The sequence below is a fragment of the Calonectris borealis genome, chromosome 28, assembly GCF_964195595.1.
Source record: "Calonectris borealis chromosome 28, bCalBor7.hap1.2, whole genome shotgun sequence".
NCBI classification, from domain to species: domain Eukaryota; kingdom Metazoa; phylum Chordata; class Aves; order Procellariiformes; family Procellariidae; genus Calonectris; species Calonectris borealis.
Window position 1 is genome coordinate 311,091 of NC_134339.1, and position 25,390 is coordinate 336,480.

Below are 25,390 nucleotides of genomic sequence, written 5' to 3' on the forward strand. Positions count from 1 at the left end.
TCGTGCTCCCCAGACCTGCTCCAGCCCGAAGGGTGTCCCGGGGTTCAGGCAGATGTTAAACCTCCAGAGCTCGGTTTAGGATGATCGTCCATCCCAGAAAACCAGCAGGAAAACCCAGACTGGGAGAACTGGGAGGGCTGGAGGTCGGGTGAAGCTGGAAGCGCAGCACCCCTAGGCGTCCCTCGCTGCAGGCAAGGACCCTTTTGATGCCAAAGTGCAGGGTCCAGCCAGTGGCTTAATGACGTTTGACCAACCTCGTTTAGAAATGAGATTCGCCTACATGTGACAAATGAACTGGAAGCAAATCTGCCAGGTTTAAGGCAGTGATGGCTGGAAACTCGGCGGCAGCAGCAGCGGGTCACCGCAGCGCCCAGCTGGGCTTGGGGTTTGCAACCTGGTCATCACCACCGTCACCCCTGCAAACCCCTTAATAAACAATGCTAAACGAACTTTCAGAGGGTACTAAAGTCCTTATTAATAATTAATGAATGATTAATGCGCATGTGTTAACAAACTGCCACTGCTATTAATCTATTATTAATTATTAATAGAGTGTTTATAAGTATGCCCTTAAGCTGAAGGGTGCCAAGCCAGCACCGTACCTCCTCGTTGCAGGGAAATTGGGGGCGAGGGGACGAGGTGTTAAAAGGCTTCGCATGCAAATGGGTTTGCGCACACGTGCACGTACACACACGCGGCCAAACCTCTCCGATGAAACTGGAAATCTGGGCACTGGGGGTCTGTGCCGCATCTGGCTGGGGAAACTGAGGCACAGAGGGGCACTGCAGTATGGCCAAGGGGCAGAAGCCAGTGGCACTGGGGGGGGGTCCCCCTCTTGAAGTGACCTTCTCGGTCCCCTTCCCCATCCTGTCAGCCCCAGGGGACACCCTACCCCATGCAAGGCCATCCCTGCCCTTGGCTGAGCTGCCATCACCCATGAGGCGCTCGGCTATCCTGGTGTCCCCTTGCCCCCTTCCCCTGCTTGGGCACCATCTGTCCTTGTGTCCCCAGCAAAGGGGCTGCTACACCTCCCCAAAGCCCCCGTTTCCCTCTTTCCTCAGCGGCTGGCCTGTCCCCATGCCAGCCCCCAGTCCTAGCCTTCCCAGCATGGGACTCGGCTCCCAGCATGGGAGCTTGCGGGGTGGTAGAAGCAAAGCTGGAGAAAAGGGCCCTGGGCCAGTTCCCAGCCTCTGCACCCTGAAATTCCACACCCCACAGCTGCCCGGGGACCCAGGGAGGCTGCCAGCACCTGAAGGAGGGTGGACCCGGTTGCCCTGGGCCTCCTGCAGCCCCCACAGCTGGGGCAAGAGCTCTCGGGGGCATAAAAGAGGAAATTGGGGATTTTTCCTCTCATTTCCTGCACGAAAAAATATTGCATGGCACAAGAGCACCCAGGAGGTTAAGGGTCGGTCTTCCAGCTCGCGCCATTCTCAAGTGCGCACCTCGAATCCTGTGTTCAGTTTTGGGCCCCTCACTACAAGAAGGACGTGGAGGTGCTGGAGCGTGTCCAGAGGAGGGCAACGAAGCTGGTGAAGGGCCTGGAGCACAAGTCTTATGAGGAGCGGCTGAGGGAACTGGGGGTGTTCAGCCTGGAGAAGAGGAGGCTGAGGGGAGACCTCATCGCTCTACAACTGCCTGAAAGGAGGTTGTAGCGAGGTGGGGGTTGGTCTCTTCTCCCAAGTAACAGCGATAGGATGAGAGGAAATGGCCTCAAGTTGTACCAGAGGAGGTTTAGGCTGGACATTAGGAGAAATTTCTTTACTGAAAGAGTGGTCAGGCCTTGGAACAGGCTGCCCAGGGAAGTGGTGGAGTCACCATCCCTGGAAGTATTTAAAAGACATGCAGATGAGGCACTTAGGGACATGGTGTAGTGGGCATGGTGGTGTTGGGTTGACGGTTGGACTCGATGATCTTAGAGGTCTTTTCCAACCTTAATGATTCTATGATTCTATGATGGGCCTGGGTGCACCATGGCCTCGGGGACACCCATGGAAGCCAGGGCTGAGTGCAGCTGCTCCTTCAGCAGCTTTGGGGGGATGAGAATTGCCGGGACTGAAGATGCTGAGAAACCAGCTCAGGTGGTTTCGGTGCCCAGCCCCGCCCAACAGGTACCGGCCCGACCTGTCCTGAGCCGAGAGTCCCCGGAGCAGTGATATATTGAGAATAACAACAAAAAAAAAACCTACCAAAAATTAAAGACAATTAGAAAAATGCAATTTTCCAGGTGGTGCATTTAAAGATCGTATCTTCCACTGGGAAGAGAAACCAATTTCCTTACAAATTAAAAAGACTTTGGCTAAGTAATACTTCCCTGCGGTCCCCAAACCCCACCCTGTGCAGCTCGGGGGGTGCAAAGGGCTCAGCACCCCCTGGACCAGAGACTGCAATTGCCATGGCTGTCCTGCAGCTGCTTTAGCTGAAACCGATGGATTCAGGGGTGCCCCGTAGCTTGGACAAGCAAATCAGCATTTGCTTACTAGTCCTGCAATGGAAAAATCACAGTCCTTTTTAAGGGCTCGGGTTGTTTTTAAACTTGGCCTTGTCTCCTTTATTATAATAAGAGGCATCAGGATATTTCCAGCTAATACTTTTTCAAAAGGCAATTCCTGCCTGCCCCGCTCGTGCCACCTCTCTCTAGCTTGGTGGGGTCACATTCATTGTATTAATTCTGTACTTATATTCCTAATGGTCTCTGGTTTATCTTGAAGATAACATTACTCATTAGGGAAAAATATTGATGCTTCTAATAGATTAACTGATGCTTAAAACAGTTTGTTTTATAGTCATTAACTTAAATGAATTACTGGGACGAGGGACAGACATTGACCCCATTGCTGAACAACATCAATAAGCCCAGGATCCCACTGAATCTTAAATGCTCCATTCATATTCTTTATTTTTACAGCATTCTAGCCCTAGATGACGTGTTGAGGGAGCAACACCAAGCCAAGCCTCGCTGCTGGGCAGGGATGGGCTGCAGCCCTGCAGCGAAGCAGGCAGCAGCTGGGAAGGACCTGGTGCAGGTTGTCATCTCCCAAAGTCTCGCACATCCTGGCTGAGCTAGTGCCGGATTCAAACATGACTCAGCCCCAACATGTATTTTTATCAGCTCTAGCATACGGCCTCGGCACCACAGAAACGGCCCTTGGCAAGCACCGCGGGCAAACAGACGCAAACCTACTGGCTTGCTTGGTCTTGGCTGGGAAATACGGATTGCAAAATACACAGCGAGGAAACCGCCGAGGCTGGTGAGCTCCTCGCAGGCTCACGGGCACCCGCTGAGCCCCAAACCGGCCCCCAAAACCCGGGAGAGGTGCGCGGTCCCACAGCCGCCCGCCCCACCGCTGGGGATGGGTGGTCCAGCTCAAATGGCGGCAATCTGGTGGATGTTTCCACTTTCTTCATGCTAATCCACGTCCCCCGACGCCTCTCATCCCCGCCTCAGTGCTCCCAGGAGCAATGTGCTGGCTTCCCACAGCTCTCGGCAGAGGGGCTCACCCACCCACCCAGGCCAATTGCTATGAGTGCCATTAGTTATTTGCTTATTAGTTCAAAGACTGAATAGAAGGGAGGAGATATTAAAATATTTGGGGGTTTAGCGTGTTAAAAGAGCAACTGTACCTGGAGGGGAGAGACATGGATGGTGTAATTTTGTTTTTTCAGCAGCTGAGCCGTGTTGCTTCGTGCTCTCTCAGCGCCTGTAAAGCTCTGGGAGAAAAAAAAGTGTTTTCTAATGACTGGGCTCTTCTTGTGCAACGGCTGCAGGAAATCCCAGCAAAACACACTGAAGAAAACAAAAAAATTCCACCTCGCCAATCATCCATCTAGAGTAACACAACCTGGAGAGCAGGGAATTGATTAGGTGGTTTTGGGGGGGGGGGTTAGCACAGAAATCCCCCCCCTTCAATACAGCTTCCATCCAGAAAGCAGCCGGGGAGGAGGAGCGCGAAGCCTCCACGAGCAGCTCGGGGGAAGCAAACCCATTGCAACAGGTTGCACCAAAGGCAATGCAATTACTGCGGCAGCAGCAGGAGCCTCTGCGGGCAGCGTGCGGCCCCGGAGCAGTGCAGGGGGCTGCCAGGGAGCGAGGCCAAGCCTCTAGCTTCCTTTAGACTTGCAAGAAGGAGGTTTTTGAAAGAACATCCTCCTGTGAGCGGGGTTGCAGCAAGTTGTGCAAGGCGATTGCCGGCGGTTCCATGGCCAGCACCGGGGGAGCCTGCAACAGGGAGCGGGAGCCACTGCCGAGTTGGGAGATGGAGTTGGAGCCCCCCAGGCCCCCGCCGCTGCCAGGGAAAACTCAGAGGTAACAAACTGCTCCGCAAATGGGGCCCAAAAAAGAAGCTTCCCCGCAGCACCCCGGCAAGGTGGCTTCAGCCCAACGCTTTGCACCGTGGCAAGAGGCAGGGCAATAATCCCCGGGTCCCTGGGGGGTAACGGGGGGGTCGAGGTGGGCCAAAGAGGGGGCAAAGCCTGCAGTTGCACAGCGAGTGATGTCCCCAGCAGAAACCGGAGTTTTTAAAGAAAGCCACCGTGGTTTCGGTACTGCTTGTGGCGGCAGGGTCAGAGCTGCAGATTTGTGCTGAGCCTGGCCAGGACGGGGAAGTGAAACCCCAGCCAGGGCTGCGGACGGCTCTTTCCCACTGCGCTCCTCCTTTCAGGCTCTCTGCTTTTCCCTCCCTATGCACAGACCCCCCTGTCCTCTTCCCCCCCCCAGACCTGGGCCGGGGGGTGTCAAAGGTTTTTCCTGCTCTCATCCCACACCTCTCCCACCATTGTGTTCTCCTCGCAGCCTCCCAACAGGGACTGCAGGGCAGACATGACCCTGTGTGTGTGCACCCCCCCCATAGCCGTGCAGGTGTGAACCAGCACATGTGAAGCCCCCAAGGCAGGCCCCACCCCTCAGGAGCAGGAGCACCCCCAGGACCTCCCCAGTGCAGGAGCTGGAGTCACTGGGCCACCAAACTCCCCATCTTTTGTCCCAAAACCAAGGCAGCCAGGGCTCCCCAGGCCACCGCTTCCCCTTTCTCCTTATTCTTCCCCTGAGCCGGCACCGAAAGGAGTCGGAAACCCCCCGGGGGAGCGAGTGCTGACTCCCGGCTCCATGCAGGGCCCTCATGCAGGCGTGGGGCAGCGTGCACACCCACTGCGGCAGCCTGGACCTGGGTGCCCCTGGACCACCCGCCCCCATGCCGGACACCCCGGGGGGCCGCCCACATCTACCCCCCGACTCGGCCCTCATCTACAGCAACGTGGGTGAGTGACACCCCGACCCTGCTGCCCTCCTGCCCGCCGAGGTGTCAGCTCGGATGGTGGGGACAAACCCCACTGCTGTCCCCGTCTTCCTCCTGCGGCACCCAGCTGTGACCCCCTCTGGCTGGTGTTGGGCATCGCTTTGGGGCTGGAATATGCAGTGGGGCAGATAACGACATGCTTGTACCCCCATCCCGCTCCATCTCCCACTTTCTCCCTCCCTGCTCGCCCCTCGGGGAAATCTCAGCCCTGCCGTGTCTCTTCCTCCCTCCCCAGGAGAGCTGCGAGCCCACCTCGTCCCCCGCAAGGCTAGCCGAGGGGAAGGAGCCGGGACATCCCCCTCTCAGCCCAACCGGGACCCCCTGCCTCCCCCATTGCCAAAAAAGCAGCTCCAGCGAGCAGAGTCTCTTCCGGAGCAGGGGCCATCCCGGCACTGTCGGGGTGACCCCACACCACAGGCCAGCAGCATCCTCCACAACACCCCACCATCCCATCCGTGGCACGAGGAGGGGGCTCCCAGCTCCATCCCCCCACGGGACAGACCCTCCTGGGGACCCAAGAAGCCCCTGACCAAGTCCCAAAGCCTGGGGGAACCGGTAGCCTGGAGCAGCCAGCAAAAATCCCCAACACCCAGCCCAGCGGAGCTGACGTTCGGGACGGTGGACGGGGAGCTGGGGCAGTTCCTGCAGTCCCTGGAGAGCCTGGCCGGGGTGTGCGGGGTGGTGTTGGGGTGCCAGGCGGTCGCCCTGGCCCGGCTCTCAGCTCGCATCCAGGAGGAGTTTGTGATGCCGGAGGAGCGGCAGCAGCTGCTGGAGGCAGAGCTGGCGGGGAAGAGCTGGGCAGCGCTCAGCACCCTGGACCGGGAGCCATGCTGCGAAAGCAGGGAGGCTTGGTATTTCCGAGTGGGCTTCACTTTTGAGCAAACCCAGCTGGTGTTTGCAGCCAAGGTAAGCAGGGAATTGGGGAAAATGCCCCAGGTGGTGCAGAGGGAGCTGGCTCCCGGGGGGCTGCGGTGGCTGCAGGCAAGCATGAACTGGGAGCGTTGGCTTTTCCACTGACACCCGTCAGGTAGGCGGTTCCCCTTTCTGCACCTACTTCTGCATTTGCTATATGAGACAGCGCAGCTGGGGAGGCGAGGGCAACGGCTCCCACGGGGCCAAAGGACACGTCAAGGAAAACAGCACCACTGGGGAAGATGCCCTGGCAAGTGGTCTCGAGGGGCCAGTGGATGCAAAGTAGAGGCTGGAGCAGAGCTGGGTCCTCAGGCAGTGCAGGATGAGACCCATCAAAGTAGCTTTGCAGCTCACCTACACCTCCCCCCCATTCCCATTTCTTGCTCAAAACCATTCCAGCAGGCACCAGTAAGTTCAGAGGGTGCTGGGGGAGTGCAGCACCGTGCGTGGGTCGGACTGCTGGCCCCTGAGCTGAGGCGGTGGCCTGGCCCAGGACAACGCACCCCGTGGCTCCATCCTCGTGCAGCTGGCCACGCCATGTCTCTCCTTGCAGGTCCCCAAGCCGGGCTGCGCCAGCCTGGGGATGCAGAGCTCCCTCGGGGCACACTGCAGCATCCAGAGCCTGATCGGCCGCTTCACCGACCGCCTCCCTTGGGAGCTAGTGCTCCCGGGAAGCCCTGGGGAGCAGAGTCGGTCCCCTTCTGGAGAGGAGCCAGCCCGTCTTGCCACCCGCCCTGTCCTGCAGGTCCTTATTTCTCCTGAGGTTCCTTACCAGACCCTGGCGGGCTTTGTGAAGGCATCCCATGGTTTGCACAGGAACAGCCCTGGGCACTACGAACGCCTGGCTTGCCTCCTCCTCCTGCAGGTGTGCTTGGGGCTGGAGCACCTCCAGGTGCAGAACGTGGGGCAGGGGGACCTCTGCCCGGAGAACCTGCTGCTAGTGCGGTGCCCGTGTCCTCCCCAGAGGCAGGAAGGCAAGGAGGCATCCCTGTCCCTTCCAAGGCTGCTCATCAGCAGCTTCTTCAAGGTTAAAGACAAACAAAGACCTTGTTCTACCAGCCAAGAGCAGGTCTGGACCAAGGGGCTTGCTGCACCGCCCTCCCCAGTGGCAGATGAGCTGAATGTAGGCATGCTGATCTATCAGATCTTGCATGTGGATATCTCTCTGGAAAACGCCTTGGGGTTCAGAAGCAATAGACTTCCTGAAATCCCCTCCCTGTCCATCTATTCCACGGGACTCAAGCGTCTGGCCATGCTGCTTCTCCACAGAGATCCCTGCAAGAGGATCTCCATCAAGCAGGCAAGGAGCATCCTGCAGGTCCTGCTCTGGGGGCCTCGCCAGGAGCTCTTCGCCAGGAGCAAGAAGACCCTCACCCTGCTCTGGAGCTGGGTGGAGGTGAAGAGGGCTCTGCTGCTCCTGAAGTTTGCGGAGAATTCAGCTGGGGCAGGGGCGAGCCCCGGCCTCGAGGAATGGCTGTGCTGCCAGTACTTCAAGGAGGTCACCGAACACATGCTCTACCAAGTCACCCAGGCTCTCTACACTTCCTAAAGGCAAGCTGAAGTTCAGCCCACCCAAAAGATCTCCCCAAAGCCAAGAGCCCATGGGGACCTGGCCAAATCCACCAGCTGCCGTCTCCCGCAAGGAACCCAAGCTGGTCCTGGCTGGGAACACTCTGCTTGTAAACCCGAACCCGCTTCCCCCACAGCACATGAATGATGAAGCTGGGACCAAACTCCCACCCATGGCTCCCAAACGCAGGGTGTGTTTTTACACCCTCGGCCGATTTTTGTTTGATGCTGTGAGTCCAGTTTATCGGAGCATCTCAGGAAAGACAGCTGGATGGAAGCCACAGGATCGAGCGCCAATTTAGTGGCTGATTATCCCGAGTAAAGTTTACAGGACTTAGACTTTGCACAAAACCCTCTCAGATCCCTCCTGCAGCCACGAGGCTTTCATTGTTTTAAATAACAAAGCAAAACCACACATTACAGCTCACCTTAACGCACCGTTAGCAAAGGAGAAATACAATACCTCATACAGCCTGCTCTTTCTAGGAACAGTTTGTGGCATAGTCACAAATATAAATGACATTTTAAAGGGAGAAATACAACAGCCACACAGCTTCAATAAAACCCAAAGCTGAGCCTCTTAAATACTGGTCCTTTATGTGCTTCTTTGACAGTGTTACACACCCCGGTGATGTATCCAGGGAGAAACACAAAGCCAAACTTCACTGCCTGGCAGTGATTAGCCAGAACAGCCTCGATGGCGTCTAGTAAATAGCTCGGGTCAGTTTACGGCTGCTTGGTATAAAACATGCAGCACCACGAGGGACCTGCGCCCTGGTCCCCAAACCCATGCAGATGCCAGGTGACCATCGCAGTGGAATGCTATGCAAGGCCCTGCTCAGGTCATTTATATTATTATTAATTAAGTAATTGTTAATCCACTCGCAGCTCTCACCTGACAGCAGCAAGAGCAGCTCCCTGGGCTCTGCACACAGCGGGACAGACCTTCCTGGGCTACCGCTGGGGCAGCCCCGGCGTGCCCATGGACATGGGCAGTGCCACACCAGTCACCAGAGCCGGTGGCACGGCTGGATCGGGGAGGATTCCTCTTAGGAGTCCCTGAGCTCAAAAAAAAACCCTGGTAAACCAAGCTGTGACCCTCCAAGATGAAACCAGACACACCCAGCTCCCCCAGTCAGTGGGTTTCTGCCTCCTGCCCTGCCGCTGAGCCTGGGCAGGAGCAGCCTCATCTTCTGGGCTGCAGCAGGGCCAAAGACCCAGCTGAGACCACAGCCCCTCTGTGTGAGGCTCCGTGCATGGTGGGGGACCATTCCCTCCCAGAGCAACACCCAAACCTGGCAGTGCGGCCTCCCTGCTGAGGCTGGACGAGTGAAGTGGGGGACCGAACAAGCCCCCCGGCCACACAAACCCTGACACGGTCACCACCCAAGCATGGCCGGTCCATGGAAATGTTATTCAAATTTCAGTGTGGGCTTTTGGGCCAAAAACATGCAGGACGGGTTGCCCTGCAGTCCCCAACACTTCTCCTGTAGTATCTTGAGTGGCTACAAGATGGCAGTAAAGCCCGTGGCACGGCAGCAGCTCACCCAAAGCCACCTTGGGCATCTGATCCTGGAAAAACAAAGACAAAACCTGCTTCTGCCAGCGCCTGCAGGCCCACCCCAGCCCCAGGCCGGCACCTCCGAGCACCCCCTTGCTGGTTTCCACTTTGGGTGACCCCTTCCCCTTCTGCCAGGAGCAGCTTGGAGTACCCAAGGTCAGTGAAACATCTACAGGGGACGACGGCCTTCAAGGCAGGACCATGTACATCTCCACGCTCGCACATCCCTACGGAAAGCAGACGGCAGCACAGGCACAGCATCACAGAGGAAAAGAATTTCTCTAGGGAACCAGTTTATGAACTTCAGACCTTTGCCAGCCTGTTGAGTACAGGAGGAACACCCTCTCCCTGGTCATGCCCACCTCCTCTTTGCTGGCCTTTGGCACACCAAGAACAGCAAGTTCACAGCTTTCCAAAAAAACCCACATGAAGAGCACAATTGTGTGGCCACAAAAAAATTGGCAAGAGACCTGTGGGAAGGAGACCTCTCGCATTCACTGGGCTGCAGCGCAGCCAGGAGCCTTGGTCCCAGCAGAGGTGACGGCTGTGCTACGTGCTGTACCCCGGGACCCAAGGAGCAGAGCGCAGCCCAAGCTGGGGCAGCATTAGTGAGAGGCCGATATAAATATCTGAACCCAATTAAACAGACCATCAAGAACATCCACCTGTCACTGTGTTGCTAATTTAACAACAGGCTCTCTGGGAGCATGGTGCCATCCATCCCTCTGGATTACTTTGTGCTGGGATCTGCTCCCTGCTCCGTCTCCGAGAAGGGAAGTTCAGGGATTACTTTTTGGTGTATTCCATGCGATTCCAGTACTGCTCAGCCCAGAACATCTGCCCAGGGATGACCTGTGGGGTGATCCTTAGACCCCCTCACTTGCACACAACATTTCACACTGTACAGAGCTCCTAAAGCCAAGCTCCGTGGGAATGCTGGGTCCCTGGCAGAGCACACACTCAGGAAGATCATGTGCTTCTATTTACCCTGACTCACAAAAATAGCCCATCGCAGGGATTCACAGCTCCAGGGTTTTACAGAGGAAAGATTAATCAGCTCAAATGGTGCCAAACACGCCTCCAAAGCTGGAAGTGTCGAGTACTGAAGAAAAAATGAAATACAATGCTTTAAAGCACAGCCCTTTGGAGACTTCTCTCCCATACCTTCAGCACAGGTTTTGTTAATTCTAGCACTACACAAGCAGCCATTCTCCCTTCTGTTCAGACACTAACAGATGTCCGCAGACTCCAACAACAGGCACTGCTTGACAATGACCCCTTCTCCTTACACTTCAGCCCCAACCTGTCTCCCCAGGACAGTTGTAGCTCCTGTTCTGGAGGCCACCCAGCCTCGATGACAGTATTTAGCTAGAGAAGTACCACAAGCCTGCCTAGATCACAGCCAAAGAACCCATCAAGCCATCCTGCGTGCTTAACACACACTAGCGTAAGAGTCCGCTGTTACTAGTAACATTGAGACTTCAGGTATCAAAGTTGCATATTTGCTACTCAAAGACACTTGAAGCTCAAGGCACCTTGAGCTGTGCTTCTCAGTATTTCGCTTGTGACCTTCCAACTAACACATGCCCTGAAGTACCCTATGAAACACTTGACAGAGCAGGGATGCAGTGATCCTAATTACCAGTGGGAATGGACAACCTGCTAATTATTTCACTAAAATAGGCTTTTAGGATTGCTAGATTATTTCAAGTCCGGGTAGATCACAGCCATGAGTTCCAGCCAAGCAAAGAATGACCAACACCTTTCCATACCTGCAGCTTTAATGGTTAGGGCAGTTCCAGAGCCATCTCTTCAGAGTGCAAGTCTTAAACAGCTTAAACCAGCAATAAAAAGTAAAATATAAATTTTTATTTAGAATTAAAGCAAATACTTCAGTATCACAAACACAATATTAAACTTCAAGAAATATACTGCTAATTTGGAGGGAGCATTTATTTGCACAACCACAACATGCGCACAAATCCAGAAAAAGATGTGGAGTCTGAAATTTTCAACATCTCACCACCAGAGCAGTTGGTCACAATGTTTCATACAGAGTTATATATACTGTAATAGATGTTGACAAAATTTCTACAGAATCATCTTTATAGACAACAAGAAAGCTCTAAGAGGCAAACATTGCAATCTATTCTTCTTCTGATGAGTCTCTCTCAAACGTGTAGGCCATGAAGCAAGCATCTGGTCTCTTGGGGACAAGGGGATGCCCTGGTCTCACAATCTCAAAGCCCAAAAAGCTGAAAGTACGGAGCAATGCAGCTAGAAAAAAAAGCAGAAAACAAGTTTCATCCATTTCATACTGTACAACAGTTAAAGCATCCTCCAAAACCAACTTCAAATACTGCATTCACATCTCTAGAGACAGTGCTATGAGTTAACACCTACCTCTATCATCTCTGTTCTTGTGGAAACAAATGAACACATGATCAACTTGAAGCTGTTCTTCAGCAAACTCTAGAAGAACTGCAAAACTACAAGACAAATACAAGGTGTTCAATGCACATGAACAAACATTTCCTTCACAGATAATTAGCAAGGCCCTGTGAGCCAATCTGCGCAGGCACTCGTAGGCTAGTGGTTGGAGACTCACACCTACAGGAAATCCCTGAGCGCTAGGTTTAACCTGAGGCAGAAATCTAGGTCTTCAGTAACACGGAAAACATGCTTTTCTGTTGCAGCTGAAGGGAGAACTGCAGTGACAGACTCAGAACCAGGCTGGTGTTTTCAGTGGATAAAAGTAGGCACCCAGGACCTGGGAACACAGCTTGAAATCATCGACAGGTAGAAGCAGCCCTCAAAGCAGGACCCCTTAGCTGCAGCCTCTTACAAGAGAGCATCAAGCACCATAATTAGACTTCAACTTTCAGAACAATGAAAGAGAACAACAACAGTACAGTGTTATTCCACCCTGCTGACAGGCCTTCAAGCCAGAGGCAAGTGAAACCGCAGCTGCATTTTATTCTACCTACCTGTCTTTGCTCCCTTCAGGCAGAGCACCACTGGGAATTTCTATATAGAGGTTGTTGTTGTTCAGCACTGCTCTCCAACTAATGTGTTTGGCATCTGTAAGCCTTGACTGGACATTCAGAATTCTTGTCCTGTTATTAGATGTTAGTTCTTCTGTTACATTCAGCCGATTATCCTGTAGCAGTAATACGTGCAAAGTTATTTCCAATTCATTTTCGAGAAGGGGTAACTCCTATTAATAGGCTTGAGGCAAGAAACACATTCAAGCTCACCATAGCAAGCTGCTTATTATTATTCATACTCACCGAATAAAATAAATTAGCTGAAAGATTGTGATCCCTCTGACTATTCCCTCGCCCACCTGGGATCTTCAGGGGTGGGTGAGGGACATCAGGAGCACCACCGAGGCCCCGGACCCAGGTTACTACAGCAATTGAAGGGAACCCTGGAACTAGAAAGGGATCATAATTAGAGAGGCAAACAAGCAGTGTTAGACAAAACCCTGTGAATTCTAGGTTTTAAACAGTGATTAGATAACAAGATTTAAAAAAAAAAAAAAAGAAAAAACAAACCTAGGCCAAGGGAACTCCTCCCATTGCAACCTAGGAATGTGGCAAGACAAAGGAACCTCCACACCAGGGTCAAGAACACCGCCTCGCACCCAGACCAACAAGGGTCAGAAAGCTACTACTGCAGTATTTTGAGGGAAAGACTAACTTGGAGATGAAAATACTCTCAGCTTGAAGTGAGCAAGGTGTACCTCTATACCAAGGCAGTAGTATGCCTGACCTGATCTCAAGAGAAGAGCCATTCTGCTACCACATATGCAAGATCCCATTTTCTCCCTCACTTTGTTCGCATCTTATCATGAGTACACTGGCCCAGCAAGCTAGGGATCATTTTTTTTTAGGGCCATAATATACGGCCCTAATTACCTTAGACCTTTGCATCAGCACCCTTGGCCTGAGATCAGAAAATTATATGAAATAGTCTCACAGACGTCACTACCTCAAATGTTTTCACCATGCTCATAAGCCAGCTCTCCTGAATATTTGAAAACCTACAAGCCTTTCTACTGAATTCTTTGGAGCAATCTGACACTGCTCAGCTCAGTTCAGGTAGAAAGTTATCCTCTTAAGATATGAAACGTATTTCTTGTATGCATGCTAAGTTTCACCACATCCATATAAGCCTGCTTAAACGAATAAGCCTTCTACTGTACTAAGAGGGAACGCTGTGCGGACTGGCCCCTCCCTCTGCACCATCCTTCACCCTGCAGGCTCGCTCTTGAGTTGCATCATCTCAGCAGATGCAGCAATCGAGGCCCTTAGGGAAATTTTCACAATCGCCCTGTCTGTGAGTGCCAGCAGCCATTTGCAAATCAGAATAAACATGTACAAAATAATCCACCATTTTGCACAGTTTGTACGAGCTTGATTTTTTTTTAGTGAGCTTGAAATTTGGGAAGAATAATCCATATTAGAAAGGCACTGAATGGCCATATAGGTCAAATATTATATGCTGGAAGGCACTAGTAAGCACAGCGACTGCAAAGTTTTATTAAAAAAAACTAAATTTGCACTCTCTCAATTTAGTGAGTGTTCAATCCATTATTTTAGGCTCTTTGAAAGAGAGACACCTTTCTTTAGTACTAGCATTAGATACTTATTTTATCTCAGAATGATTGTAGAGCTACGCATTCCTAATTACCCTTACAAACAACCCTTTAAACACCCTGTTCAGAAGCGTGCAGTGGCAATCCTTTATACAATTTCAGCTTCTGCCCAATGAAAGGCAGTGCACAATGAAGGTTGCCTACACTTTGCAATCGAGAATATATTTTAGAGTCATGTTTGCATGCATGACTTGGAAAAAAGTAACCTTTAAACAGCAGCCAAGTATAAAAATGGCTTTCTAAAAAAACTTCATAGTCCACATAGAAGGTCTAATCATGGCTTCCTTCATACAAGGCAGACTGATGTCCTAAGCTTCCATCACTCTACACCGGTCACCCCGATTCAGGTATTTTCTTCCCAGCATCTGTCGCGATTGTTTAATCTTTTGGTTGAGTCTTAAACCAATAGCTCTCCTAACACTCTTATGTTCTACTTTAGGCTCAGTACCCTCAATTAGTTTTCGTAAGGGGATAACAGCTTTCAATCCGTTGATATCTTTGCCTAATTGTGGGTTTTTTTCCCCCAGTAGGAAGAAGGCACCTCCAGGCCCTGCCTCCAGCCCGGCTTTTCCCCAGGCACCTTTCAGCCCGTTAACTGGCTCGGGAGCGGCTTACGGACCAGCCGCCTCCCATGAGGGGCCGGTGTGCGTTGTTCAAGGCTTCCTCCCACGGTCATGACAACTCTGCGACTCTGGGGGTGGTGGCCGCGGGCAGCCCCCCCGGGGAGGGGGGACGTGTCGCCCGGCACGGCGGTGAGTCACACCGGACCGAGGAGGGGGTGCAACCGGCGCCACAACGGGCAGGCACCGCCTTGGGCGTTTAAAAAAAATCCTTTCTTTTTTTTTTTCCCCTCCCCTTCCCTCCCCCCTTTTTCTGCGGGGGAGGAGGCCAGGCCGCAGCGCCCAGCGCTGAGGCGGCGGCGGCGCGGGCCGCCCCTCCCCCACCCGCCACGGAGCACCCCTCCCCCCGGTCACGGGGGAGATGACCAGCGCTCGAGAGACGAGGAGGAGGAGGAGGAGGAGGATCAGGGCGGGCCCTGAGGGAAAGGGAGGAGGCGGCGAGCGCCCAGCGGTGCGAAGGCTGAGGGAGACCCCGGCCCCTCACCTGCTCTGTCCGGTACTGAGGCTCAGCACAGCGGGCATGATGGTGCTTTTATTCCCCTCTTTCTCTCTAGCGAAGCAGTGACTGTTGAGTATCCGCTGCAGGGAGGATTTCACCATCCGGCCGCTCTGGTCCGAACCCCGAAACCCTCCGCCGCCTCCCGCCGGCCGCTCTCCAGGCGCTGCTACACAAAATGGCACCGCCGCTGCAGTGGGTCCTTATATAGCCTTCCCAGGCCACGCCCCCCGCCATGGTAACGCCCCATGGGACGGGCCACGCCCCCGACCGGGAAAGGGCTCCCGTCCGATGAACGCCCCGACTGTCCCTTAGAAAGTCTCCCTTTCCATTGGCTGAAGGGAGAGCGGAGGGCGGAACAGCAAGCTCTTTCCCTATTGGCTGGCAGCGTGAGGGGGTTCAGCATTGGTTAGAAGGGCGTCAAGATGGGGAGGGGGGGAATAGCGGTCTCTGATTGGCTACGCGTGCTGTGGGTGGGCGGGGTCTGGCGGGGTTCGGCCGGGAGGCCTCAGCGCGGCGCCGCAGCCTTCACTCCCCTTAGAGTCGCCGGTTCGAGTCCCGCGTCCGCGCCCCCGCCTGGCTGAGGTAAACGGTGGAGGAGGGGAGGGGCCAGCCCCGGCCTCGCGCATGCGCCGGCGGGGGGAGGAGCGGGGTGGCGGCGGGCGGGGAGCGTTCCTCAGCGCCGAGCAGGCGGGCGTGAGGGGAGGAGAGGGGCTCGGCGGGTGGCGGCTGGGGCGGGAGGGTCAGGGTCTCCGTACGGCCTCGGGACGGCCGGGCTTTACGGCCCTGGGGCTGCCCGCTCGCTGGTGGAGGAGGCAGGGGGGCGGTGGCGGCAGCGGGGCCTCCTGTGGGGAGCAGTGGGCCTGAGGGGGCATCGCTGCCTTCAGAGCTGTCACGCATGGCGTTTGTCGGCTGGTTGCTGAGAGAAACTTTAATTAAAAAAACAAGAAGATCCCTGGAGAGGGACCCTAAAAGGACGGGCTGAAGTCGTGAGCCTGTTTTGGGGTGCATGTTTTGGGCCGTGCTCCCGCCTCCAGCTGCAACATCTCCCAGTTTCCTTCGGCCAGGGTGTTGTGCAGTAATTTGTAGCTTCGGTTGTCTGGGGAATGGGGAATGGCTGGTGGTAATCTTTTAAACGGAAAAAGGCTTTGTGCTGCACCTTGGTGAGGAAGTGAGTAAATCCTGGTTATTTACATAGCAGAAGTTGGTCTGCATCCACACCCCCATAACAAACAGCCCATATCGCTCCCCTGACGGGCGTAGCGCTCTGCTTTTCATCTCCTGCAAGGGTTTTGGAAATCCGAGGCTTGGGGCAGGGTTGGGTCTTTCTGCAGCCCCACGGCAAGAGGAAGGTCTGGAGGAAAGGATGTGAATTTCAAAATTGGACACCCCGTTTCTCTTTTGGACAATATTGATGAAAAGACAGATTCATCCCTTGGGGGGGCAGTCTTCAAAATTCATCTTAAAAGCAGCAAATGTGTACAAAAGGTAAATAGGTTATGATTTCCATGACAGGAGATCTTTGACTCAGCCATTTCTGAACATTTCAGCCTGTTACATATTAGGCGACACCATGCCTTTTCTGAAAGTAAGTCAGAAGCACATCACAGAAGTCAGGGCACATCCTAAACAGTGGATCTATATCCTATATGGAAAGAAAGCTCAAAATAATGGTTTAAATTATGCTCAATTGAGTTTGCAGTCAGGTATGCCTTGTAAATTAAGTGGGAAAAGGTGTTTATAGAGCCAAAGAAAACCCCTAAAGATACGTTGTAATGATTTTCAAAATCATGTTTTTCTAAAACAAAAATTTGTAGATGGCTGTATTTCTTTTTTTTTCATTCAACTCAAGCAATGACACGCTTATTTGATTGCCTTCAGGTATCATAGCTGCATTTGGGCTTTTTTTTTTTTTTTTTTTACTATCTATCTTATTTTTATTTGCTTTAAAATATTCCCATCGAGGAGCTCAGCGCACATGGATAGTCCATTGATTCGTTCCACTTTCCACAAGGATAAGTGTCTAAATCCCCACCCACCTTCTGTGTCCTGAAACTGCTCTGACTGACTATGATGGAACAAAGTGTATTGCCAAAAGAAAACACTGTCTGTTCTCCTGCAGCTTAGATGAGGAGCCTAGCCTGGCCAGCAGCCAGTGACTAGTCTGGGAGTCATGGTAAGTAAGAGGTACGAGAGAAAAATCCTTTTGCTGCTGCAGGTATCTGCACTTCGCTCCCAGAACACAGCATAACTGAGACATTAGGGCTTGCCTTCACCCCGCTCTCTAGATTTGGCTCTTGATTTATGGAGGGGAAACTGACTGATTTAATTCATTACCCAGAGACCAACTTGAAACAATAGGATAGCTGCAATTCAGGAATATCCGGACCAAATGAAGGACATCAGAGAAGATTTAGTAATTCATGTTTTGTTGTTTTAGAAAGGTTTTCCTGATGGGGGAATGAATATGTTAGTTGATGGAAGGACTGCCTTAGCATTTTGTGAAAGGTTTCATTATTTCTAATAACGGCATTTATTATTTATGTAGTAATCCGACTGTAATTCCTTATAATGGCACTGTGTCAGAGGACATCATCCTTGCAGCTGCTTTCCTCTTTACTGTGGCTCTGGAAACAGCTTTGCCCTTTGGATACCTGTCATCTCAATGGGCCATCATTCCATTTTACAGTTGAGTGACCCAGATAACGCTGTGGGGCTCTGTAGTCTGCAAAAAGCCCAATCAACCTGTTTTGGTTTTGTGCATTAAATATTGTCTGGGATTAGTTCCAGCTGCAGTTTTGCTGAGATAGCCTGACTTCCAGTTTAGCAGTGACAGTGATTCATAAATGCTCACAGAGAAGCCTCTGACTCACAATTTCAGGATTACCAGCTGAGGCAGTTTGAGATGTTGCCATCTCCAGCTGTTTTTTTACCACTGCTTTGCCATGATTACCCTATCCATGGCAGCAGAGCAGGCAGAAGTAACTGTGTGTCGGTGTCTCGGTTGCTCCAGCTGCATTCCTAGTTTGGCACCGTAGTCCAAACCCATCTCAGTACCTGGTATTATCTAATACGCTGGGCAGTGGACCCTAACAGCTGATGTGTGGGCATCCATCCCTACTTGCCCACATCTGCTGTGGCACAGTAGCTTTCAACACAGAGGAAAGATAGACAATTGCAAATAGAGAATCTCGTCCATCGAAGTCCTGAGGCTCTAGTTCATCCCAAGTCCTATGCTGGTGTCCGCAAATACACTATCAAAGGCCCTCTCATTCCGCTGGCTCCCAACTACCACAGCCTTCCCATCTCCAAAAAATACATGTTGCAAAGGACCAGCGTAGTCCCCAAAGCAGGAGATGCAGCAGGGAGCTTCTATCAGTTCTCTCCTGAACTGCTTACTGAACTCCTCAGAGGAGAGCATGCAGCGAGTCCCAGTTGTTCTGTGTTCTTACACAAGCAGGTCGTAGTAATTAGGCTGTATGAAATTACCTGGGAAAATATCTTGTACAGAGTTACTCAATAACCAGACCTGTTAATGGAGAAAGTACCGAAGAAGCAACACAACTGAACCCCACGTTCGGAATTGAAGTTGAAATTGTTTCAGGTTGAGGAAAGCCAAGGAGTTTCATTTTCTAGAATTTCCTTTTTTAGCTTGTTTCAGCATGCTTTTCAGCTTCTTTTAGCAGAAGAGGTCTCAAATATTAGTCAAAATCACCAGTTAATGATGCTTTGTCAAGCTTTTATAGTTTTTACTTTCTGAAAAATACGAGATTGGAAGAAGAGTTTATGGCAGCACAGGAGTGAGTTAAAGTCAAATTCAAAACCAGTAGCTGATGTAAACAGATGTTAGAGCAAGAAATGGGCAGGATGAGTGACTGAATGTCTTTCCTCTTCATTGTCTGTTTTCAGGTTTGCAAGTGTTTGTGATCAGATGACACGAAACTAGTGCTTAGAAAGATGTACAGGACCTGAAACACTCATGAGACTTGCTGGTTCTGAAATCCTGCACGTTGATACCATAGTTGTAACACATCTTTTATTTCGAGAAGGAAAGATAAACTGTTCTGTTGTTTAGGTGATTAAAACATAACTAAATAACATGGCTGCAGATATTAGTGCTTCTGTATGTTTTTCTGCCACTAAGGAGGCTATTGGAGAGTGGGCTTCGTTGAAGCAGCCCCTGCATCCATGTTCTAGAGGAGTAACAGCTCCAGTGAAGGTGAATGGAAAAAACTGGTATTTGACATGTAGCAGAAACCCCTGTACATTTTCTGCTTAGCTGCATCATGCTGTCATAGCTCTTCTTGAATGTGGAAATAGATGTTTATGACATTTAGCAGCATCGTGGGAATTAATGTATCTCTGATTTGCTGACTAGGGAAGTACAACAGAAAGAAAAACATGAGCGCTCTTTTAAAGCATGTGCAGTCCTTACATAGCATTTCACACTAAGTAACTCTCCAAAAATGGTAAAAAAAAAAAAATTTAATTGAGCCAGACTATAAAATCTCTTTCCTTAGAACTTCTGGTTCATTTCCTTACAGGTAACAGTTAACTACCAGTTATCTAATTTTAAATACTCCCCCACTAAAAACGCTATTTGGTGAGTTAGAATCTATTCTGATCTTTGTGGGACATGTAATTAGAACACTTTTTCTAGCTGGAAAACTCTCCTCATTTTCATTGTCATCCGTGCAAGAATGATTTGATTTGAAGGTCAGGTTTTCTGCAGACCCACTTGTGCTGGAAGGAGATTCTGCATGCCACTGCGAAGTTAAGCCGGAATTCTTAGATGTTTACCAGCACAGGGAAGAATTTATTTTCCAAGATCTTTGTGAGATATTGAACTAGAAGAAAGCAGTCACTAGTTCGTCAGGCCAACCAATGCCTGTACTTCTTACCAAAGAAACTTTGGATCTCTGCTTTCTCACTTAAAAACGACTGGTATGAAGAGGACTATGTATTGAATGCAGATGAGGTAACAGATGCTTAAAATGCTTTAAAGTCTCGTTATCTGATTTAGGGGTGTAATCTAACATAGTGCTGGTCACCTGATAAGTGCTGAGTTGTTTTCTTTAAGTTTGCAGGATCAAACGTACCAGGCATTGCAGTTCAGTTTCCATATAAAAATAATGTGGGGGTGAGGGGAAAAGTTTGAAGTAAGAAGAGGAAATACAGTCAGCTAGAGAGTGGGTTCACCAACAGCAGGAGACACAAGATACCGTCAGAGGATCGCACCTTAACGTTTCTGGGGAAAGAAGTGTGCTTGAGCAGTTTGTCGTTACGGTTCTGCAATTTAAGAATAATTCCACAAGCTTGATTTTTTTTTTTTTTATTGACTTTTCTCTGGGTGTTGCTGCCAGTTATGAACAAATGGTCATGAGGAATTCAGAGGTAGTTACAAAACAATAAAATGGAAGACATTGCAACATCCTCCCACAATCCATTTTCTGTTTCGTTTACGTTGCGCGAGTTGCAGCTCACATCTCCGTCCCCTCCTCTCCCTCCACTCCCCCTCCCCAAGTTAATGAGAGGTAATTAAAGTCCGGTTCTGGCAAAGGGTGCAGTGCCACAGAGGGGAGTTCAACTTGGAGAGGAGATCGAGCGCTTTCCTTCCTGTTAGCACGGGAGAAAGTGGTGGGGTGCACAGCACCTCGCAGAGATGGGTCCTGAGAAAACGAGCCCCTCTGCAATCACATGTAATCAGCACTTCGGTGTGCAGCGGCTTTCTGGAATTCTTTCGTGAACGTTTTCTTTCTCTGCTCTCCCTTTCCCTCACTTGCTTGCTGGAGCCTTTGTGTGGTGGATTTATTCGTTTATTTTTTGCTTAGCTTCCCTGTTCTCTTACAGAAGAGTTCAGCACCACCTGATGTTTCTTTACAGGATGGGCCACTTTCACAGCCTCTGTGTCAGGAAGGCAAGCTGGATGGTGGTGGCTTATTTTCCTTCAGTTCCTATTGTGCTTGGATCAGTCAACCTTAGGGATGAGGAAGTGCACAGTACAGCTCAGTTTTTGTAACTCGTAATTTCGTTTGGAAATGTTATCAAAACAAACAGATGCCAGCAGGATGAGCGTTAAGACCTGTGCAGAATCTGCTCTGTCAGAAACGAGTTCAGAGTCAGTTTTGCCTGCCTAAACGTTTTGCCCAGCAGCTCATTAAAATGGATATATTCAAAGGAGACTTTTCCCCCCCGATTAGATCATTCCTGTGATAAGAGCATTAACGAGCATATTTTCCCATAAATAAAATGAACGAGCCTCGAGGGCAGGGAAGGTTATTTAGCCTGCAATAAGTTATATCCTACACTCGTCCTTTAGAGAGTTGCGAGTAGGGGAACCAGTTCACCCGTTTGCTGAAGCTGAGAGCGAGCCCAAGAATGGCTTCTGACCAGCAGAATTGGCAAAGTGCGATTTCTTCCAGCTGTATGTTTGTGCTGCACGCTGCTTTATTTTGGGTATAATCCCTGTGGATTCAGCGCTTAGCACTAAGTCACCGGCCGGAGCTCACCCGGAGCTTTGTTAACAGCCAGGGCAGCCCTCGGAGTGCTGCAGGAGAGACAGGGGAGGTCCAGTCCTGGTAGCAGTCGCTTTTGCCAGCCTGTTTATTTGAGCTGCATGCAGCCTTGTGCTTTTGCCCATGAGCTATCCATGTTTGAACCAATATTTACTCACGGTTCTGTGTACCAAGATACTCAACAATCCCTCTGAGTGAAAGTGGAGCTGGAACCAGCCATCAGGCCAGCTTAGCAGCTCAGGTTGTTTACATTTTTTTTAAAAATACTCTTGAATTTCAGCCTGATGAAAGGTGGCATCTTGACAGCTCTGGTGAGCCTTTACCCACGCAGCAGGTAGAGCAATGGCAACGCAAGCTTCCCCTGCAGCATACCCCCTCTGGCCTGCCCACCCACTGCACCTCTTCAGCCAGAAAAGCCCCTTTGCGCAGCAGATGAGGAGCAGACCCCTGACCTGTGCAGGCCGTGGCATCTCCTCACCGCTTGCTCTGTAAGCAACAAACTGAAATCCGAAGACAACTGCTGCTATAGTGATGTTTATAAGGGATTGACAGCGAATGCTATCAAATAAGCCACCAGCTTGTCAACCCACTTAGGAGTGGAGGCTTTAAAATGAAGGCAGCTCTATTTAATTTCTAGAATTTTCCAGTTTTCCTAAAGGTTTTTATTTATGAAGCCATTCTAGGTACAAATTAACTTACGCTGCCTGCTGTTTGTTATTAACTCTAGACGAAGCTGAGATTGGAAGGGTTCATTGCTCACCCTTCTGGAAAGGGGTGACTCAGTGCAAAGCGCTGCAGTGTTTTCCAGCAGCGCTCCCGAGAGCATCGTGATGCCTGTCCCTATGTTTCCGAAGTAACAGGCTTTAGGGGAGCTGTTTATTCCCATGTGTCCTGCTGCAAGCTCAGTAATCTCATGCAGATAACCTAACTCGACCCACAGGACTTCCCGCTGCAGTGGCAGGGTAGCCTAATCTTTGGGGAGTGCAAAAGTGCACTTCCACGCAGAGCTGAGCATGTGCTCATAACTCTTAATAAGACCAACAGACTTCCAAAGGTGCTAGAAAATAAAGAGGTGGCATAAGGAAGGCAAGAAACCTTGAAATTACTCTTCTGGATTGGACTTTTGACCTAGTTAGTTTGATTTCCTGCTTACAGTGACTTTTATCACGTACTTCAGATGATGATCTGAAAACCTACTGCTTCAGAAGAGTATGCAAAGAAAGGGAGCAGTTGTGATTACAGAAAATAAACTGTCTGGACAGGAGTTGAGAATTAGTTCTTAAATTTGTTTTTTGGGTATTTTAGCTACTGAAGCTATTACTTCTTTTCCTCTGGACATCTGATTCCCATATAAATGTTTGTCCTTTCTTGGGTCAGAGAGTTTCCATTTTGGATTGTCTAATGGGTATGTCCTTTCAAATTGCAATGCAGATTGTAATGGTGCCCTGCCTTTCTGGTGCTTCCCTGGACTTTTGCCCTACAGCACATTAATTTCCTAGCTCACGGTTCCTTATTCTCCGTGATGTTTCCATGTTTGTTTGGCTTCACACACGGACATATCCTTGATCTCTGACTGCCAGCCATCAGGCAGCAGTGGAAGCCAAAGATCATATACTATCCAATTGTGCAGTCTCAGCCCATCTTCAGACTCATTGAGCTCATTAGGGAGGAAAATGTAATCAGCTATCCTTCAAGGAACAGGATGTGACAGGAAGCAATGAGAGTCAGCAGGTCAGTCCTTAACAGCTGTCAGAACAATGTGCACAGTACAGCAGCTCTGTAGTTCTGCTAAATCAAGTCACGGGCATAATGGGCTGGAGTATGCACATTAAAACTGATCCCTGTAGAGGTCAGAGCGTGTCGCAGCAGCGGCGGCAGATCCTACACCATCCCTGTGACCGCTTATATGCGTTAGACAGGGAAAATAGGATTCGTAGTTTACATGTTTAAGCTTCCAATGCTACCTCTTAGTCCTTGCAGCTCTCGCGCTCCCTTTGGAGGCTGTAACTTACTGCGCTTGTGTCACTGTGGATTGGGAAACTGAGGCAGGGAGAAAGGACCAGAGGCAGAGCTGAGATGGGAACTGAAGAGGTCTGGCACCTCTGCTCCCTTCAGGCTGCCTCCTCTGACCTCGAATCCTATGAGAGTAGGGGGTTTAGGTCACTTTTAAAAGTCTGGTTACCTCAAAGAACCTTTGAAATATGCAAAATGTTCTCTTGAAACTAAATTATCTGTCCTTATCCTGTCTCAATGCTCATTTAAAAATATTTATGGGAGATTATTCTGTGGCAGTGATAGTCATGTTTAATTCTCTTCTATTATACTGGGCTTTTCTTTCAATGATTTCCTGATGTCTTGCCATTTTGTATTGTTAGGTTTATGTACTGCGGTTTTAAGATTTTAAATGGGTTCAGAAATACGCTTGCTTGTGGTAACTGAATACTTTTCCCCATTAACTGTTACGGAGGTGGCCACAAGATATCAATTTATACAAAACTATTTTTTTTTAATTTTAATGTTCTCGTGGTGGTGTTGATTGACATGACCACCACCCTGGGCCCCTGCGTGGCTCTGACCACCATCGCTGCAGCTTGTGCCTTTGTCATGCAATGCCAATGCAATGGCACTGAAACATCACTGCTTTTGCATCACTACTTTCAGTGTCCCTGGACTTTTAAAACTCTTTGAATTTTAACAACAAGCCTTTCCTAAGCCTCGCATGCAAAGCAATGCAAATAAAGTTTAATAATATATAAAGCTTGATTAAGCCTTTATTGTTCCAGTTCAGACTGTAATACAGCAGGCTGGGATCAAGGCATTCAGACCCTGGTGTCACCAGGTTGCTGTGGGACATGGAGGGCCCGTTGGGTTTGTGCTGGCAGCTAGCAGCAAGTCTGCATCCAGCCTTGAACGTAAGTGATCAGAGAGGACCGTGTCGTCTTCATCTTGGTGCTGAGCTTTGTATCACAGATGATAATAGTTGCCATTTCAGAAGGCCATATAATCCATCCTCCTGCCCCAAAAAAGGATCATCTTTTCAGGATTCGTTCCTCACAGATGTGTCTAACCTGTTCATAAAACCCTTCATTGATAGGGAAGCCAACATTCCCCTAGACAATCCCTTCCAATACTTTTCTGTCCTTACTACTACAAAGTATTTGGGCTTTTCCCCCTTAAATTCATGACTGCTATTCAGCTTTCTGTTACCATGGGCAAGAAGACAGTTTCTCTTTAGTCTCTCCTTATTATATTCATACAGGACACGTTCAAACTTTTTTCCTTGGCCAAAATGCTTCTCACAGCAGTTCCGATGAGATCTTTTTTCCATGACCTCCAGGTATAACAGCTGTGACACATTTGTTTGGAGTAAATTGTAAGATTAGGAAAAACAAGCTGTTCTTAATTTTCCTTGAAAATAAGCTATTGTTGTAGCTCTCCAAGATCCGTGCTCATTATAGTACTTTGAAAAGTTCCCAACCTCAAGGCACACGCAATCCAAGGGAAGTCAGCTTATGTATCTTCTTTGATTGACTTTTCATCTGGGAAGATTTCAAGAGCTCTTGGCACAGCTTTATGGGGACATTGAGCACTGGGACTTCCCCATGCTGCAAGGATTAGCTTCCCAGTTTCAGAGACCTACATGTGGGATGTGTTTACTGATGGAGGCTTAGGGCTAGGAGAGACCTTCTGAGTCAAAACCAGACCTGCTGTCCACGCATGGTCCTAGGATCCTGTTCATAAAGGTACAGTGCTCCACCCTCACACC

At 50.3% G+C, this 25,390-nt stretch overlaps 3 protein-coding genes across 6 annotated transcripts in view; 2 read left to right on the forward strand and 1 right to left on the reverse strand.

The window, feature by feature from the left end:
* The first annotated feature begins 4,196 nt into the window (after positions 1-4,196).
* Positions 4,197-8,017, forward strand: PEAK3 (PEAK family member 3). The gene is made up of 4 exons (XM_075175071.1): positions 4,197-4,303; positions 5,108-5,253; positions 5,434-6,197; positions 6,757-8,017. Exons 1-4 carry the CDS (start codon positions 4,197-4,199, stop codon positions 7,750-7,752), a joined length of 2,013 nt encoding a protein of 670 aa, XP_075031172.1. The 3' UTR covers positions 7,753-8,017.
* A 3,163-nt stretch (positions 8,018-11,180) lies between these two features.
* On the reverse strand, positions 11,181-15,298 carry OAZ1 (ornithine decarboxylase antizyme 1). The gene is given in 6 exon segments (XM_075175723.1): positions 11,181-11,610; positions 11,737-11,822; positions 12,321-12,493; positions 12,624-12,710; positions 12,712-12,769; positions 15,098-15,298. Coding segments are annotated over 6 exon segments (651 nt in total). The 5' UTR covers positions 15,214-15,298; the 3' UTR covers positions 11,181-11,479.
* Positions 15,299-15,597: 299 nt separating this feature from the next.
* JSRP1 (junctional sarcoplasmic reticulum protein 1) overlaps positions 15,598-25,390 on the forward strand; it is a 33,424-nt gene continuing 23,631 nt past the window's right edge. For all 4 annotated transcript variants that reach the window (XM_075175528.1, XM_075175530.1, XM_075175532.1 and 1 more), the window contains exon 1: positions 15,598-15,694. The gene's annotated coding sequence lies outside the window, so the exon portion shown is untranslated. The remainder of the gene's footprint in view (positions 15,695-25,390) is intronic.